At 34.6% G+C, this 18,801-nt stretch overlaps 1 protein-coding gene across 2 annotated transcripts in view; it reads right to left on the bottom strand.

Moving 5' to 3' along the window:
* Positions 1–18,801, bottom strand: part of BLTP3B (bridge-like lipid transfer protein family member 3B) — a 111,548-nt gene that overhangs the window by 25,286 nt on the left and 67,461 nt on the right. For both annotated transcript variants that reach the window (XM_019446548.2, XM_019446547.2), the window contains 8 exons: positions 15,073–15,255; positions 14,441–14,559; positions 11,034–11,175; positions 7,118–7,311; positions 4,012–5,510; positions 3,666–3,841; positions 2,822–2,961; positions 2,013–2,163 (listed from right to left, as the gene is read on the bottom strand). In XM_019446548.2, the coding sequence (XP_019302093.2) occupies positions 2,013–2,163; positions 2,822–2,961; positions 3,666–3,841; positions 4,012–5,510; positions 7,118–7,311; positions 11,034–11,175; positions 14,441–14,559; positions 15,073–15,255 (2,604 nt within the window). The remainder of the gene's footprint in view (positions 1–2,012; positions 2,164–2,821; positions 2,962–3,665; positions 3,842–4,011; positions 5,511–7,117; positions 7,312–11,033; positions 11,176–14,440; positions 14,560–15,072; positions 15,256–18,801) is intronic.

Below are 18,801 nucleotides of genomic sequence, written 5' to 3'. Positions count from 1 at the left end.
CACTAGTCAAAACTCACTCCTCTCTTCTACCTCTTATGCCATGAAATTATTATATTAAGGTCTTCCTACTAAAGGACTCCAAAATCCACACATTATAGAAAAACAAAAACAAAATCAAAAACAACTTTGCAATTTCTAAGTGACAGCAGATACAAACTGTAGGTCAATCTTTTTTCGCATGGTTTATTAATGTTTTAAATGTTCAAGCTAAACTAGTTTTTTCTCCTTTTCCTTTTATTTCATTTCCCCTTGCTCCTTCCTTTTCCTTTGCTTTCTTCCTTCTTGTTTTTTAGAAAAAAAATTTTTTTAATGTTTATATGTTTTTGAGACAGAGAGTGAGCATGAACAAGGGAGGGTCAGAGAGAGAGGGAGACACAGAATCCGAAGCAGGCTGCAGGCTCCAAGCTGTCAGCACAGAGCCCGACATGGGGCTCGAACTCACAAACCGTGAGATCATGACCTGAGCTGAAGTCAGAAGCTCAACCAACTAAGCCATCCAGACGCCCTGCTTCCTTCTTGTTTTTTATCTTTAAACAACTGAGGCAGTTGAGAAAAATAAGATACTAGCACTGACTATATGATCCATACATACAGGACATTTCAAAATGATTTCAGTAAGGAACAACATGAAACAAATTAATAGGACATGGTACTAACTGACACATAAAAATAAGTAAAAACAATTGAGCAACTGGAAATAATTTTAAGAGTGTACAATTTGAAAACTGTTTTGGATTTGGGAATAGAACAGGGTCTATGTTTTGAAATTTTGGTTTTTTGCCCACTATGAAACCTTTCCAATTGTATATTTAGCTTCCACTATTTTGCATGCTTTTGGGATTGATACTTGCCAACAAGAAATTCTTGAAATTTCTTAACAGATACATTGTAAACTGCAAGGCCTATACATAGAAAAACGCCTGGAGACAATTTTTTTTCTATGATGCTGATTTAAAGACAAATGGCACATTTACCTGCAATTCCCAGGATGTGAGGTGATAGTATACTTATTTGATACCATGCAGGACTATGTATTTCAACATGTTATGTATCAGATACAGCATTCTATATATATAGCAAAGAAAAATATTTACAGCTCAGTGGCTTTTTAAAAGAATTAAAAATTTGAACAATGTCATTTTATTTTATTTAAATTTTTTTAACGGTTTTTTATTTATTTTTGAGACAGAGAGAGACAGAGCATGAACGGGGGAGGGCCAGAGAAAGAGAGACACACACAGAATCCGAAGCAGGCTCCAGGCTCTGAGCTGTCAGCACAGAGCCCGACGCGGGGCTCGAACTCACAGACCGCGAGATCATGACCTGAGCCGAAGTTGGATGCTTAACCGACTGAGCCACCCAGGCGCCCCTGAACAATGTGATTTTAAATGCTTAATAGAACTATTCTAATAAGTTAATTTCTTCAAATGACTGAAAACCATGAGTGGTAACTCCATATAAACTTTGAAAAAGGGATAGTTTTATGTGGTTTCCTCTTTATACACTGCATGTTTTGTTGTTCCTATCCCCCTACGTTCAGATGAATGTGTTGATGTTAGAATGAAGGACCGTAAGAACATGACATACAATTTTGCCAAACACCAGGTATCATGTCAGACTCAGGAAATGTTTGCTTACAAGCAAGATAATGGAATGTAAAAATTGACATTTATTCTAGCATAGAGCTAAGTTTGACATTCTAGGATTACTTTATTATTCTTTTCATACAGAAAAGACCTCTGTTTTCTTAAACCTATTATCTCAAAGAATGAGAAGACTAAAAACGATGGCACTTAACAAAAGAAACAAAAAGAAATTAGAGAATACATCCTCAACACATTACATCTCAACAATCAAAATACTTTATGAAAATAAGGTAAGCTAAGAAAACAAATCTCTCACATTATTATAAATAAATGTAATTTTCCTTGAATTCATTTATACCAAAGACAGAACTGCTGAGGAGTTATATGTAAAAAACACAACAAATTTAAATCATATTAAAGTCTTACCTATTGGACGATTACAGAGGTAATGTCGAAGACTGATATTGCCTAACTGATCTGGTGTCACTTGGTCCACTTGAAGACAGATTTCCATATCTTCCCCTCGGATGTCAATTTCCCCATTAACACCAGTAATTTTAAACACCACAACTGACATCTAATAATGATTGCATAAATAATATTAGCATACCAAGTAATTCAAAACAAAATTTAAGAAATGACACAGGAAACTACTAAAATCTCTAAAAATACAATAGCGACCTAATAAAACCAATAATATACTTGTGATCAACAAAACCTGGTTATTACATTACAGTAACAAACTTCAGCTTCCTTTCTTCCTATTCAGTCAAGAGATGAATTTTTTTAGGTCACACAGATAACATTTCTGTGTGAAATTATTTTCACTGAAAGCTGACCATATTTTCTAAGTCATCTGTAAGAATATTTCACTGGGTGGAAAGGACTTGTAACAAACCAGAAACATATTTCTTTTGTAGAAAGTTCCTCAGAAGGACTGACTACCATCAACCATCAAACTTGTTTTCAAAGTGTATTTAAATGCAACTACATAAAGGTCAAAAGGTAAAACCTCCCCTCCACAGTACGAAAAAAAACAGATTTAGAAAAATGAAATTCAGAGAAAAACAATTCAGTAAGAGGGAAGGGAGAAGTGTCAAGAGTAGAACGAGCAAAGTGAGTCACTCACTACTATGGCAATTTACTTTACATAATTATGTCATAAAATCTGTACATATTTATCTGAAATAAAAGTGGTGGCATTTCTCTTCATAGAATCTCTGTGAAATGATTACCAGGTCTTGATTTTCTTGAGCACCCTCTGAATTTGTACTGATGGCATCTGGAGAGGTTTCACCAAAATTCTGTAGATTTGCACTGGCATTTGCACTCTCCGTTAGGCTCTGGTAATTCGTAGTTGAGTTCTTTTTAATACCTGAAATAATAAAAAAGTTAACTAACAAATTAAAATCAGTCTTATACAAACGATCCAACAATGTTAAATTTATCTAACCAAAAAGGGCTATCCTTCAAATCTTTCTCAAGCAAAGGCTTGTTTAAAAGACTATAAGCAAAGAAAAATTAAATTGTAGTTAGTTTAGCAAATAATAAGAAATAACGTCCACAATAAAATGTTAGAGATACTAAAGCCCTAAATGTAGTATGAAAAGAACTCAAAAACACTGAGCACAGCCTTCACATTGCTGGTGTGGTGCTGGCGTAGCAGGTTCCTGGTCAGCCAGCTATGCCTCCCTCTCTGCCGTCCTACTTTGAATAACCCCAGTCCAACCACTTCATTTCCCCTTTCAGTACCACTTCTAATTATCTCCTACCTGAAGTTAATGTCACTACAATCAATGTGATCACCCTCTGTTCTTACCTACCTGCCTTAATTTTTCAGTGTGCTGTATTTCATTATTTCTCAAACTCTGTGGAAAAAGACAATCTTAAAAAAATTTTGTGCCCATCATAGATCAGTATCTTTTAAAAATACCATAAAAGTGGATTATTAGAAACAGTGGATTAGAAAAGCCCAAGTCATACAAAACACAGTTTGTTTTAAGTTATTATACAGTTAACCCTTGAACGCTCCTAAGATTTGATTATTTAATATGAATTATTAAACTTGTATTGCTTTACCTTTTTCCAAAAATATATGAGTATCACTTCCATCACTTTCTAACAACTGTTCTTCCAATATCATACTGTCAAGTGAAATGGTGTCCAATGAGGTCTGTGAGGGGCTTCTTTTCATGTTCTTATAAGAAACACAGAGTGGAGCCAGGTTGGGTGGAATCCGTTCCTTAGGCTTTCCACTGTTGACAAAATTATTAGAAACACATCACATAAAACCTATTCTTCTATGTGTTAACTCTGATGTCATATTTTGTCAGGAGGTTTTCTGTCCAAAAACAAAATATGCCCCCCACCACATACATACGCCCAGAAAACCAAAAACCCCCAAATTCCAATAGTATGTTGTTACCTGAAAGATGACTGTGATTTAAGTGTTCTAACCGTGGGTGCTTCTTCTTGATTGATTTCTAGGTTCTCAGAGAGTGAAACTGTTTCTGGAAGCAAATCTTCAGCTTTAAAGACTGACTCTATGGTTTCATGTCCTCTAGTAGTTAAATTATTTGAAAGTATGTTTTGATTACCATCATTATCAAAGGACAGCAAACTTGAATCTTCTCTGTAGTTTAAGACACTATTTGAATTTGTATACAAAGAATCCTTTTTGTCACTTGTTTCTGATCCAATTTCTCCTGATCCACTTTTGCACACAATTCCACTACTTTCATCTTCACTTATTTTCCCTAAATTTTTATCTGATAAATAATCAAGAAAAGAAATACCTTTTTGCAGATTTGTATCACTAGCTGATTTAAAAAGCAAAGGATCCTTCGAAGGGACATGGCTAAGGTCAACACTCATAGATCTGTTGTCTGACATGTGATTAACAGTTACACTTCTGATTTGATTTATACCACTACTAACTTGCCTCCTTTTTGAAGACAAACATTCTCCATTTTCTGTAGGCAAATAATCAGGAACCATTGGGCTCACACTTTCAGTGACAGGAGACTTAAGAGTATTTCCTTGATCCACTGGATGTAGCAAAAGAGCCACTTCTGCACTTTTAAGTAAAATTCCAATGCAAATGGATGTCTGACTAGGAGGAGCGCCAGTCACAGCTTCTACATCTTTTCTTAAGTTCTCCAAAAGCAAAATGAGTGACTCGTGGAGGAAAAGCAAGAGCAGATACTGGTAGTGATTGATCTGCATACTGACATGTTTATGAATGTGAACCAGGACATGAACATCTGCATCTGATGATGAAGAGGAAAATCTTAAAAATGTATCTGAAGATTTTGGACTACCATTTGTCAAGGGCTCAGATTCTGTACTATAATACTCTTTCAAGAGCTTCTTCCGCTTCAATCGTCCAGTCAGATCACTAGATTCACTTTGTGATGTATTTAGAGATACCTGATTACAAGTCTGCAGCTCTTTTTGTGACAGGGCATACCTTGTTGGTTGGCAAATCCAGATGGAAAGAGGGAAAGAGTCTATAAAATTTATTGGCCGCCCTTTTCCACTTTTCATCCCTTCATAATCTATCCAAAATTGAGAAAAGTACACAGCCCAAACATCTGTGGCAGCAGAAGTTTTGAGAGTGTGTTTATTCAACTTGGGAATAATATTTCCTTTATAAACTTCATGCATTTTAGTATCTTGTTCATGAGCATGTCTCTGGAAGATTGAATGCAACAGATTAAAATTGTCACCAGATTTGGGAAAGCTGGTATATGCTTTACTGAAAAAATCACAATCTTTAAAGTCTTGAAACAAAGCTTCTAGATCAGAATGTCGACAGTTTGGACAGTGCCTTGTATTTGTGGCAATCATTTCAGAACTCTGAATAGAAACTGCACGTGGTTGATCTTGATGACATTCAGATTTCATTTCAGAAGGAATGACAAACTATAAGAGAAAAAACATTAATCTAGTCTAACTTACAAATCCATACATCTTGAAGATAAAATAATCAAGAATATAACTTAGCTCAGGAATTCTTTTTGGTATATCCCACCAAAACACTACTTTCTTATCCAAACATAATATACAAACTCTCTCCCCACAAATCTTTTTATTAAACCAAGTAAAAAGGACTTAACTAACCACTAAGAAAAGAACAACTTTAAACAAAATTAAAACTAAAGCAATATTACTAAAAGCTTACTATGCCTTGAGAATTAAGTGTTAAGTTTGGAAAAAAGAACTTTTTGTTAAGATATTTAAAAATTTTTTTTTTTAACGTTTATTTCTGAGACAGAGAGAGACAGAGCATGAATGGGGGAGGGAGACACAGAATCTGAAACAAAGATATTTTAAATCCAAGAGATGTGGGGGATGACTGGATGGAATGACTGGATAGATGCCATTAGAATCACTTTTCTCAGATAAAACTATTAAGAAAATCAACTTAAGCATATAGGTCAAACTATTTACTAATTTTTCAGAAATAATTACTCTCAGTCCTTAAAATATGTTTTTTTTAGTCCTTAAAATACTGGTTTTAAAACTGTGCATATTGAGAAAATATAGAGATTATACAACTGTCTTAAAGTATAATCGTGATTTTATAAAATTCATCTTTTTATAATTGAACATAGTAAGATTTTTAAGAAAATCTTTAAAACATTTCTGCAATGAAATTTTAACATTTATGAATAACCCCATTTTACACAGAAGAAATTAAAGGTATAGAAATTTAGAGTATCACCAATAGATCCAGAAACTGAAATTTTTCATCCAAGTCTTACTCTATTTACTACACTATAGTAGCTGTTGTTTTTTTAAAAAACAAAACGAGAGGTTAGAGTGGGAGAGAGCCAAAGCATAAGAGACTCTTAAAAACTGAGAACAAACTGAGGGTTGATGGGGAGTGGGAGGGAGGGGAGGGTGGGTGATGGGTATTGAAGAGGGCATTTTTTGGGATGAGCACTGGGTGTTGTATGGAAACCAATTTGACAATAAATTTCATAAAAATAAATAAATAAATAGATAGATAGATAAAGTGTGCATAAAAAACAAAACAAAAAACCTCGCACCTTTAAAGTTTAAATATCCTTGGGATTCAGATTATCAACTACTTGGTTGTAATACAAAGCAAATTTCTATTATCTTTGGATATCAATAACAGAATAACTGTGAACAAATAAAACCCAGATCTAATTTATAAGTTTCACTGTATTAATTTCCACTTTAAAAGAAAAATTTTATCAACTCCGGTAGGAAGTAGGGGAAAAAATACTGATTTAAATGTTATTTCTGCTTACCTCCAAATGGATGAGCAGTGACAAAATGAAACAGGTTAAATGGAAGATAGAGAAAGAAGGGGGAAAAACAGTCTCTTAAGGCTTTTTAAACTGAAAATCAAAATTAAAATTAAAATTTCAAAATCAAAATTAAGATTACAATTAAGTTGATTTATATTTGAACACCCATCTTAAATCCTGGAAATTACGATGTTAACTTTTCTTCTCTAAAAATGGTTTTGTTATCACAGTCACTTGTGTATATGGTACCTTTAGCATTAAGCCATCAATTCGAATATCAACATGCTCATCAGATTTTGAATTGTCATTCAACTTGTATACAGCCATAAATTGATTAAGACTCTGTTTTAAATCCAAAAGAAATTGATTTAACCATAGAATACTTCTTTCATCCACGGTAAACTGTAGTGCATTCAGTTGGCTATAAAGGTTGGGAGATGGAACTGTGGAGAAAAAAAATTTTAAAGATTTTTAATGAGCAGATAGTCTAAATCTTCCCTGAGAAAAAACATTTTTAACTTTTATTCTTTTTAAATTAAGATAATAAGTTTTGAAATTTTATTTACAAAATTAAAGTGACACATGTGGATGATAATGAATACATTTAGACAGACAAAAAACATTTTTCTATGCTTCACTAACTGAAAAATATATTGTTTATTCTAAAACTATCTATAAATAGGAAACAACGTTTAGATCTCTCTTCCTAGTATCTGTAAGGACTTTTCCTACTTGAATGATAATCTGAATCCTCTAAAATAAGAGAACCGAGTCTAATGACTAATTTCTTATGAAAGTGGTGAATAGGCAGGTCTCCTTTGGGAGGAGGGGCCATGCAGTTTTATTCTCCACTTAATCCTAACCCTAGAATAGCGCTTGGTGCAAAGTAAAAATTCAACTATCTACTAGATAATAAAAGGAATATACTCCTTTTTCATAGCTCTCCTCAAATATTAGAATGCCTGGGGGTTGGATAAGTGTTTTAGTGCTAATTTATATTAAACTAATATTCACAATTAGAGTATACACCTCTTTCTTAAATCCTTTTGTTTATACTATAAAAACCATTATTGTTTTCAGAGCATCTTGATAAAAAATCTATCCCAAACATTCAAACCTACTCACTTCTAGTAAAGCAAATAGCATGTATATCTAGATTTTTTAGACAACAATAATTTAAGGAAAATAAATCCAAGGTATAGGATATCATTAGAAAGACAGCATTATAACTATGTCCTAAATAGGATTTTTTTTGCACTCATTCATTCATATTCTTCCAGGAAAGATTCACTGAATGCCAACAATATTTTGTGTATGGTGTTAAGCACAAAAATAATAAAATGTCTATAGATTTTTACTCAACACAGACACAAAGGTAGAAAAATGTAACTCAAGTCTAACAGAGACATCCAATTGGGATGTGGCAGTGCTTATATTTGGAAATTGAAAGGAAGTGGGGTGTTGAAGAGATCACATCATACTCTGGAAGGAAGGAAAAAGAAGGCCTCTCAAGTATAAAATGAGTGATGATGACAGCTACGGAGAGGACTAGAGAGCAAATGTAGTCCCCAAAGCTATAACACAGAAGGAAAGAAGAATCCGGGCTGTGGAGATCTGGGACAGAGGAAGAAACTGGTACACTAAGCGGTAGAAAAATCTACACATAGTAGTACAAGTACTACAAGTAGTTTCCAACAGGGGTCTACTTATGAAATAGATTATTACATGGTTATTAAAGACACTTAAATAAACCTGTAGAAACCTGGAATATGCTCATATCATCAAAGGGAAACGATGTAGGGGCGTGTAGGTGGCTCAGTTGGTTAAGTGTCCAAACTCTTGATCTTGGCTCAGGTCATGATCTACTGATTTATGGGATAGAGCTCTGTGTCAGCTCCCGCTGACCACACAGAGGCTGCTTTAGATTCTCTGCTTCTCTCTCTGCCCCTCCCCCACTTACTTTCTCTCACTCACACTTGCTCTCTCTCAAACTTGAAAAAAAAAAAAAAAGAACTTAAAAGAAGGGTACAGGATGTAAATCAAATATGCAAAAGAAACACATACATTAAAAACAGGACGAGCAATACTATACTTACTGTTATGGTCTCAACTGTCCCCTCAAAATTGGTATGCTAACCCAGGGTACCTCAGAATATGACTGTATTTGAAGACAGAGCTTTTAAAGAGGCAATTATAGTAAAAATGAGTTCATATGAGTGGGCCCTAGTATATATAGTATGATCAGCATCATTAGGAAACACACACAGAGCAAAGACCACGTGAAAAAACAGCCATCCACAAGCCAATAAGAATTCTCTGAAGAGGGGCGCCTGGGTGGCTCAGTCGGTTGAGCGTCCGACTTCAGCTCAGGTCATGATCTCACACTCCGTGAGTTCGAGCCCCACGTCGGGCTCTGTGCTGGCGGCTCAGAGCCTGGAGCCCGCTTCAGATTCTGTGTCTCCCCCTCTCTCTGCCCCTCCCCTGCTCATGCTCTGTCTCACTCTGTCTCAAAAGTAAATAAAAACAAAAAAAAGAATTCTCTGAAGAAACAACCCTGCTGACACTTGATCTAGAACTTCCAACCTCCAAAATTATGAAGAAATGAATGTCTTTTGTTTAAATCACCCAGTTGGTGGTGCTTTGTTATGGCAGCCCTAACAAATTCATACATTTATGTTTTAGCAGAAGTTGTCTCTAAACTGTAGACTCGTGGCCAGTTTTTTATTTTTGGTATATTCTTTTTTTAAATAACATAACATATATTACATTTACAATTATTTTAAAAGTTATATTTTTATAAAGTTGGGTTGCTTAACAAAGAGATGAAATGTAAGGACTGAAAATGGATCCCTGTACCTTTGTATATGTTTGAAAATTTTCATAGTGAAAAGTTAAATTAAACACAGTTAAACATAACCTAGCAATTCCATTCCTAAGTATCTAGGGGGCTAGGCTTTAAATTGCTGTAAGGAATTTAATGTTTTTATCAGAAAAAATATATATTATAGAATAAGATTACAATTCCTATGGCACGTGTTAATAAAAATGATAGAAATAAATAAACCTAGATTAGAAATCAGAAATCTTGGAAACTAGTCTTCATTCTGGAGAATTAGTAACTCAGTGATGCATTACTTAAGGAAAACACTTATTTGTAAGGAGCAAGGAGGACTGGAAACAATGGGATTCTCCAGTTACAGACAAATGGTTGTGAATATTATGGGAAGGCAGTGTAATATAGCTGCAGCCTGGGGGGAAGACACATGAATTCTGATTTAGAAGACCCACATCTCAGCTGTGCCATTTTACTAAGGTGCTAAGCAAATGTCTTAACCTTTTTTAATTTTCTCACTGTTTTGGTCAGGAAGGTAGAAAGGATAAACAAGAAATACACAAAAGACTGCTGAAAAGCATGAAGATGGTGAGAATTAGATCCCAAAACTTTGGCACAAACAAGGATTAAATAATTAAACAGTTAAAGAAAAGATACCATATAAACAAAGGCCAATTTTATTTTGAAAAACTATGAGATGAACTCAGATAATCGCATAGAAATTTAGCATTCAAAGAACACAAATGCATAATCATTTTCACTTTAGGACCCCAAAATAGCTTACAAATCAAAATTCATGTAATTCAATGTTCAAAGTAAAGACAAGTGCCAAAGTTGTCCAAAATATACATTTGTGCATAAAACAGCCAAAAAAATTCTCTATAGCTAAAAGAATAAATGCATTATTAATTTTTCAAAGAAATATAGAGTTTTATATAGCTGAAATATAAATAGGTTTTGACTAATGGAAAAAATGACCTTATTCTACAAAAAAACTAACTTTCGTAAATTCTTTCATTTAACAAACAGCTACTAGTAAAGAAATGAGTCAAGCCTCAGGGATAAAATGAAGCATGACTACTACATGATTCCCAACATTAAGGATGCTACAAGCTAGTGAGAGAAAAAAAAATATGAACAAACAGTAAGAACATGTAAGAAATGCTATATAGAGTTATATGCTAAAAACAATGAGAACAAGTGTAAAGAACAATGGGCTTTTGTTTCTTTTTTTCACATTTATAAAAGTTGAAAACAGCAAAAAAAACCAAAAAACAAAAAACAACTTTCCAAGTAATGGACAAATAATAACAAAACAGGAAACTCTCTTACTTGGAAAATCCTTTCCGTCTGGATAGTAATATTCTGTAAATTCTATATAAACAGCTGACATTTCTTGTGGAAGATACAGGGATTTCTTATTGCAAGAAATCATACTTTTGGGGGAAGAACGACACTGTTCTGCTGTAGAGACCTGAAAAAATAATTAAGTATATTGAAGTAACACTGAATAAAGCTCTTTCCCAACAATTTATGCCACATGGGCATCACTTCAAACTCCTAAAAGTACTTCAAATAATTAATTAATGGTTAATTTGCAATGCAAACTTTATTACATATTTAACTTCAAATTAAATTATTTTTAATAACACCAATCAACTATTCAGAAAACCTATAGCCCCTTTGAAGTATTATCAGTTACAAAATCAACTCTTTAGTAAGGTCCTTGCAAACTTATTATTGTAAGCCTTAAAATATCAGAGTATTTCTATTACAGAAGTAAGTAAATGGGAGAGTCAGGACACAGATCCAAGTCCTCAAGAATAGACTGCTTCCCTGGTAGGTATTTTACAGTAATTTGTTACCATAATTTATTATCATGAAAAAGTTAGCTATATACAGAGTTTTAGTCTGGGATAATAAAAAAATTACAGAAATAGATAATGGTGATGGTTGTACAACTGTGTGAATAAACAATGAGAATGAATGCACAATCAAAAATAGCTAAAATGTTATCAAGTCATTACATTGTATGCTTGAAACTAATAATGTTACATGTCAATTATACCTCAATTTTAAAAAATGGCTGAAATGGTAAATTTCATGTTATGCATATTTTACATTAAAGATTAACCTAAAAATAACTACAAATTCTTCTGTCAAATAGTTTGATCACTTGGTTTTTTCTAATGTTTGTTTGTTTATTTATTTATGAGAGAGACAGAGCATGAGTGGGGGAGAGGCAGAGAGAAAGGGGACTTCAGGTTCTGAGCTATCAGCACAGAGCCTGATGCGGGGCTTGAACTCATGGACGGAAAGATCATAACCTGACCTGAAGTCGGACACCCAACCAACTGAGACACCCAGGCACCCCTCACTTACTGTCTTCTAAAAAGACTACGAGTTTTAAGGTTCTTGTTACACTTTTTCACTCTCCCCTGAAAATGGTGAATTTACATAAAAAATGTATATACTAATTTCCCCCAAAGTTCAACCAATAGTTTTATCAATTTCATTTATTTGTACTTGTTTAGTATATATTCAGGTATGTATCTCAAGGTTAACTTTTTTCATTCATTCAACAAACATGTATATTTCTCATATGAAGTAGAATATTTCTCTTGTATAAACTGCTAATAAAATCTTTGAAACCTTGTATAGACTTTATAAATTTAAGTCAGTTCCTTGCATTATCTAATTAAGAAGTTTTTCTTTGCATATGTGGAAACAAATCCTTTTCACCTCAAAGTATCAACTTATTTTAATAGACAATAGCTTACTTCCTTTTTCCTTCAATAGTTAAAAGGTTATTCAAATTGATATAAACATACTATTTTCTTTCAGTTATTTTTATTTGTTTTGTTCTGGTGTATTTGTATATGTGGGATTTTTTTTTTTTTTTTAATATTTATTTACTTTTGAGAGAGAAAAGAGACAGAATGTGAGTGGGCGGGGGGAGCGGAGGGGGGGCGGGCAGACACAAAATCTGAAGCAGGCTCCAGGCTCTGAACGGATAGCACAGAGCCCAACACAGGGCTCAAACTCACAAACTGTGAGATCATGACCTGAGCTGAAGTCCGACACTCAACTGACTGAGCCATCAAGGTGCCCTGTGTATGTGGGATTTCTTTACTTTATTTCACCCTCAACTACTTGGGATTATGGGTGATTCACCTCTGCTCTTTCTATATGAATTTATTTACATCTTCTAGCTTCAAATAAGATGCATTATATATGGAATGTAAAACAAGAAGCCATTGTACAATAAGAAAATAATGCGTAATCAAGGCTTCTCAAAATTGGCATTACTGACATTTGGGGCCAGATGATTCTTGGTTTTGGCACTGCTAACAATGTGCAGTGCATTGTCACAATGTTTAGCAGCATCACTGGTCTCTACCCACTACTTGTCAGCAACAACCTCCTCCAGTTGTGACAACCAAAGATGTCATCAGACATTGCCAAATGTCCCCTAGGGTATAAAATCAACCCCAGTTGAAAACCACTGAGTAAAATAAAAAATTTTCAGATAAAACTAAGTCTCAAAGCCACAGACTCATCAAAATAAACCAGAACAATTAATAAATGATAACATGTTATCTGAAATTGTTTATTTTTAAAGAATGTTATAGTCTATTATGTTGGTCTCAAGGACTGTAATATTATACCATATTGTATGATTACAGCCTGAACAATATAATGGACAGAATTCTTAGCCATGAAATTATGTTCACAAGATAGCCAATACTCAGTTCAATAAGGCAAAAAAATATTTTACTTTCTTCCACTAAGAGCATTGTGTAATAAGGAATTTGATCTCCTAAGAGAGGTCTGGCCTTTGTTCCTGCTTCTGGGAAGTAATTCTAAATTCTTAGAATTCCCTATTCATGGTAGATCCCTGGGACAACTGACAGTTTATGCTTACAGTGATGACTAAGAGTGAGGTTGGCCATACTTGATAGTCTTAGTAGACTTCAGAGACTGGAGGCTTTGGGTCACCTGGTATCTAACAACAACTGAGTTCATCTATGAGGGTAATACTTCATGTATATTGTTATGTATACTTCATGTATATTGTTCTTTGTGCCCTGAGGACAAGGAAGTTCCACATTTGGAACCCTCTTAGCCCAATCCAGGTTCTCTTCCTATGGCTGAATCCAATTTATATCCTTCCCTGTAATATATGTAATTCTTAGTATAAATGTGCTTCTTAGCATAACTTATTTCAGTGAATTCTATTATTTATTCCAATGAATTCTTGAATCTGAAGGTGGCTTAGGGGAGACTCCCAAACAGTTGCTGTGAGAAGTCTTGTGCAGATTTGGCAGACTGGAGAACTATGCTCTTGACCTCACAGTTTGGTTAATTCTGTATAACCATATAAACAAAAATTAATGAATGGATATCTTCTATCCTGTCTAATTTAGCCATGTCACAAAACTGGCCAAGATGTTTTTAAATAAAAGAGTGGCAGTAGTTTATAATAGTTGCTTGCAGGGGCATCTGGGTGGCTTAGTCATTTAAGAGTTTGGCTCAGGTCATGATCTCACAGTTGTGGGATTAAGCCTCACCTCAGTCTCTGTGCTGACAGCATGGAGCCTACTTGGGATTCTCTCTCTCCCTCTCTCTCTGCCCCTGCCCCACTCTCTCTCAAAATAAATAAATAAACATTTAAAACAAAATATGAGTTGCTTGCAGAAGATGTTTTATCATAAGATTTAATTAAAAATGAGTCATACCTGGTATATATTGAAATCTGCAAGTCTAACCACAACAGAACTAGACATTAACTTAGCTTTGGACTGCTGAGATAATACTGAAGGTGATCTGGAAGTCCCTTTCAGAGCCGAGTCTTTCTCTGTGGGAAATAAGAAAAAAACTTTCAATTTATGGCAAATGATTTTTAACAATCACTTTTTTGTTAAGACAGCTACTAGAAATACACATGAACTCTAATTTGTCAAACAAAATAATATATGTGAAAATACTTTATATATAAACTGATGCCGGAATTTGTTATTATAATGATTATTCTTTTGTGTGATTATTCCTTAAACATGAGTCATATACCACATTTAAGATTTTCTTATACAATAACTTTTACCAGAAATTCTTGTTAAAAAGAGAGACCTATCAGCCATTTAACAATCTCAAACATTCTAACGGGGTATTACTCTTATTGGTCATGTCAATTTAAAAAGTGCTTTTGGTCCATAAGCCTATGGTCTGAAGAAGGTGCAGAATTTTTAGACATTAATTAAATTTTACAGAAAATTTACAGAAAATATCCTATCATGATCACACACACACACACACACACACACACACACACTATCAGGGGAATGCCATAATGTTGTTATAGGTAAAATACCTGTTTGTGTGTGCTGGGGAGAGGCATGTGTTGGGGATTTAGGAGGTGAACCTACATTATGATCCTTTACAGCCTGCTTAAGCATTTCAACGTTGCACTCAAATTCATGTAACAATTCGTTGGCCCATCCATTTTTTGTTTTGGTTGCATCACTAAAATACATCCAATGATTACAACTATCTCCTGTAAAATGAATGACAGGTATTTCACTGAAAAATGCACAATTTTCATTTATTTTATTGTAGCAATGCTTCTAATGAGATTTATTTATTTCCCAAGGGTTTTTTTCTCAAGGGAGCACTCTTCAGCTATAAAAGATTTTAATCTTCCTAGAAAATTTGAGCAAAACATTTAGAATACACGCAAAGAGTGTCAAAAGGAAGTTATCTAGAGGTTTCTATCAGAAATCAACCATTGGTAGAACATGACTCAAAATTTCAATTACAAACAGTACTGCTGGTCAACCTTCACTGAATGCTCAAGTATCAAACATACCTCCATTAGAAAGAAAATATTACAGAAAATACTACCAGAAAAAAGTCCTTTCATCAAAGATTTGTTGTAAAGTGACAAATAAAACCTATCCTTAAAATGATGAGGATTATTAAAACACTTAAAAAACCAATGAAATTTCTCAAGATGGACATCAAGTCATAAAGATATAGATATATCTATACCTATATAAAAATTTTTGGAAGGAAAATAAAAAATTAGGATTATTAGGTTTCTCTGTAGCAAAAACTGAGAAAAGTAGTATGTAAATAAAAGGGTTCAGAAAATATTGTGCCCACCCAGAAACGCTATCTTTGGGTGGTACCTGGGTAGCTCAGTCAATTAAGGGTCTGATTCTTGATTTCGGCTCAGGTCATGATCTGCATCTTGAGATTCTCTCTCTCCACTCATCCCTCTCTCTCTGCCCTTCTCTCTGCTTCTCCCCTGCTCATGTGCACACACACTCTCTCAAAATAAATAAACTTAAAAAATAAAATAAAATCTATGACTAAGTTTCACCTTCCAAAATATGAATTATTTCTGTAGTTAAAAAAACTTTACATATGTGTAAGTAACTTACAAATCAGGAATATAGAATATATGACAAAGACTTCAAACAAAAATCAAATAGTATAACCTTTAAATTCATCAAGCACACATACAGAAATAACAAACAGAAGAAGGGTAAATTTGTGAACAGAAAAATTTTATCACTTCCTTAAAGTCCTGGAAAATTCCTTAAACTTGTTTTTCTTATTTTTGTTAATTAAAAAAAAAAAAAATCCATACATCACCAAAATGCAGAGATGGGCATAAGGTCAAATTACTTAATTTGGCCATAAACTTATATATTTTGTTTTTTATTATTTGGGAGGAAAAAACCTATCAATATTTAATTATTAAAAAGTCTATTAATGTATCACTGCTCTGCCTTTTGGCTAAGATCACATGTAAAAAGTCTATTAATGAAATTTAGAAAACACAGAAAAGTTTTTTTAAAAAGTTCCTGGAATCCTACAACATGGCTGAAATCATTGTTATCCTTTTACTTTATTTCCTTTCTTGAGTTTTTAATATTAAAATATACTAATAATATACTGATTTTTAAAATTCAAAACATATTACTAACTTTTGTCACAATTAACAAAATAAAATAGCATAAAATATGTCCTCCAAATTCTGATTTTAACATTTAAATCAATAGAGTACTGCCAATTGCTAGCAATTGTACTTCCTAATAATCTACATAAAACTCTATATAAAAATGCATAAATATTTTCTATGGCAATTGTATCTTCTTGGTGAAATACTACTGGGGAAAAATAACAAATATTTTGGTCTCTTTTTTTCCTTAAAAAGTTAAAGAGAAAAGAAAAATGCCAATGGAGTACGACTATGCTCACCTCATCCCATGAATATAACTAGATTACCATCAAATCATCCTAAATATCCCAGAAATTGACCTGAAGACTGGCAGAACAAATCCCACAACTAAAGGTAGAGAAGAGGCCACAACAAGGAAGCTACGTAGTGCAGTGACAGGGTTTGGGAGAGAAATGGATTGGATGGTGGCTGCTATGTTGGGGAGGGAGCCACAGTTGCTAAGAAGGGCTAGAGACAAACTCACACACAGAGGAGTGCATGGGGAAAATGAATCCCCACAGTAGTTGACTTGGAAAGCAAAAAGCAATTTCATGGCTTTTGCCAACCAGCAGGGCTTAAAGCCTGGAATTTTAAAGGTCAGCGTGCTTAGCTCTTGGAGAGCTCAGAAGGTACTGGAGCACCTCTTGTGAAGAAGTCAGGCAAACAACCCGCAAACATATAGCATGGAAACAGTAATCTGAAGAGCACCTGGAGCACACGCTGGGGAAGGTATTTGCTCATCTTGTATTGTGTACCAGAGAGATAGTGTTCACAGAGAAACCCCTCTGGGAAGAAAGGAATAAGCCAGCACCATTTCCCTTCCCCATCCCTCAGAATAAGCACGGGGTAACTGGTGGGAATCAGTTTAGTGCAGACATTCACTACCTAACTCACTTACACCAAGCCACACTCCATGCACTCCAGTGGAACTTGCCTCAGCCCCAGCACAGCAGACCCTCTCCCCTAAAAGACCAACCCAAACCCCTGCTCACACTGTGTCTCCCTACGTGGGAGTTTTGCAGAGCCTCGGTGCCAGCTGCAATGGCGACAGGCTTCATTTCACAAGCAGACCAGAACACACTTAGTTAAAATGTGCCATATTCAGGCCAGGGACCAAACACCGCCAGTGAGAGGCAAACAGAGCCCCTGCAGACAACTGGCCTGATGGATAAAGTGGCTAGGAAACAACAGCAAAGCACATGCAGCACATAGTGGAGACACTCCCAGAAGCACCAGAACCTGGGGAACAGGGGACACAAAACAGGGCACTCCATGACCTCTGCTTCATAAGACCATTACCCTCATTAACAGGAGATGTAGCTGACTTTCCTAACACAGAGAAACAGGCACAGAGACTTAGACACAATGAGAGAACAGGACAGGACACGACCAGAGATCTAAGAGAAACAGATACAAGTAACAAGCCAGATTGAGAATTTAAAGTAATGATTACAAGGATATTCACTGGACTTGAGAAAAGAGGAGGACATTCGTGAGACCCTTAACAAAGAGATATGGAATGACATAGCAGAGATAAAGGGCTCAATAAACAAAATGAGAAATACACTTGATGGAATAAGCAGCAGGATGGAAGAAGCAGGAGAAAAAAATTAGTGGCCTAGAAGACAGATTAATGGAAAGTAATCAAACATAACAAAAGAGAGAAAAAAGAATTATGCAAAATGAGAACAGACTTAGGAAACTCAGTGACTCGATCAAACATAATATTATAGAAGAGAGAGAGAATGGGGCAGAAAATTTATTTGAAGAAATAAAAGCTAAAAATTTCTCTAATCTAGGAAAGGAAACAGATATCCAGATCCAGCAGGCAAAGAGAACTCTCAAAATCAACAAAAGAGATCCACATCACGACATATTTTAATTAAACTGACAAAATATAGTGATAAAGAAAAAAATTTTAAAGCAGCAAGACACAAGGAAACAGTAACTTACAAGGGAACACCTATAAGGCTACCAGGAGATTTTTCAGCAGAGGCTTTCCAAGCAAGATGTCAGTGGTATGATACATTGAAAGTGCTGAATTGGAAAAAATCTGCTGAGAATACTCTTAACTAAAGGAGCTCATGACCACTA

Source organism: Panthera pardus, unplaced genomic scaffold (genome assembly GCF_024362965.1).
Source record: "Panthera pardus isolate Hobbes unplaced genomic scaffold, ASM2436296v1 HiC_scaffold_6, whole genome shotgun sequence".
Classification (NCBI taxonomy): Eukaryota; Metazoa; Chordata; class Mammalia; order Carnivora; family Felidae; genus Panthera; species Panthera pardus.
The sequence above is the reverse complement of the archived record's forward strand: the minus strand, read 5'-3'. Positions and strand labels throughout refer to the sequence as shown.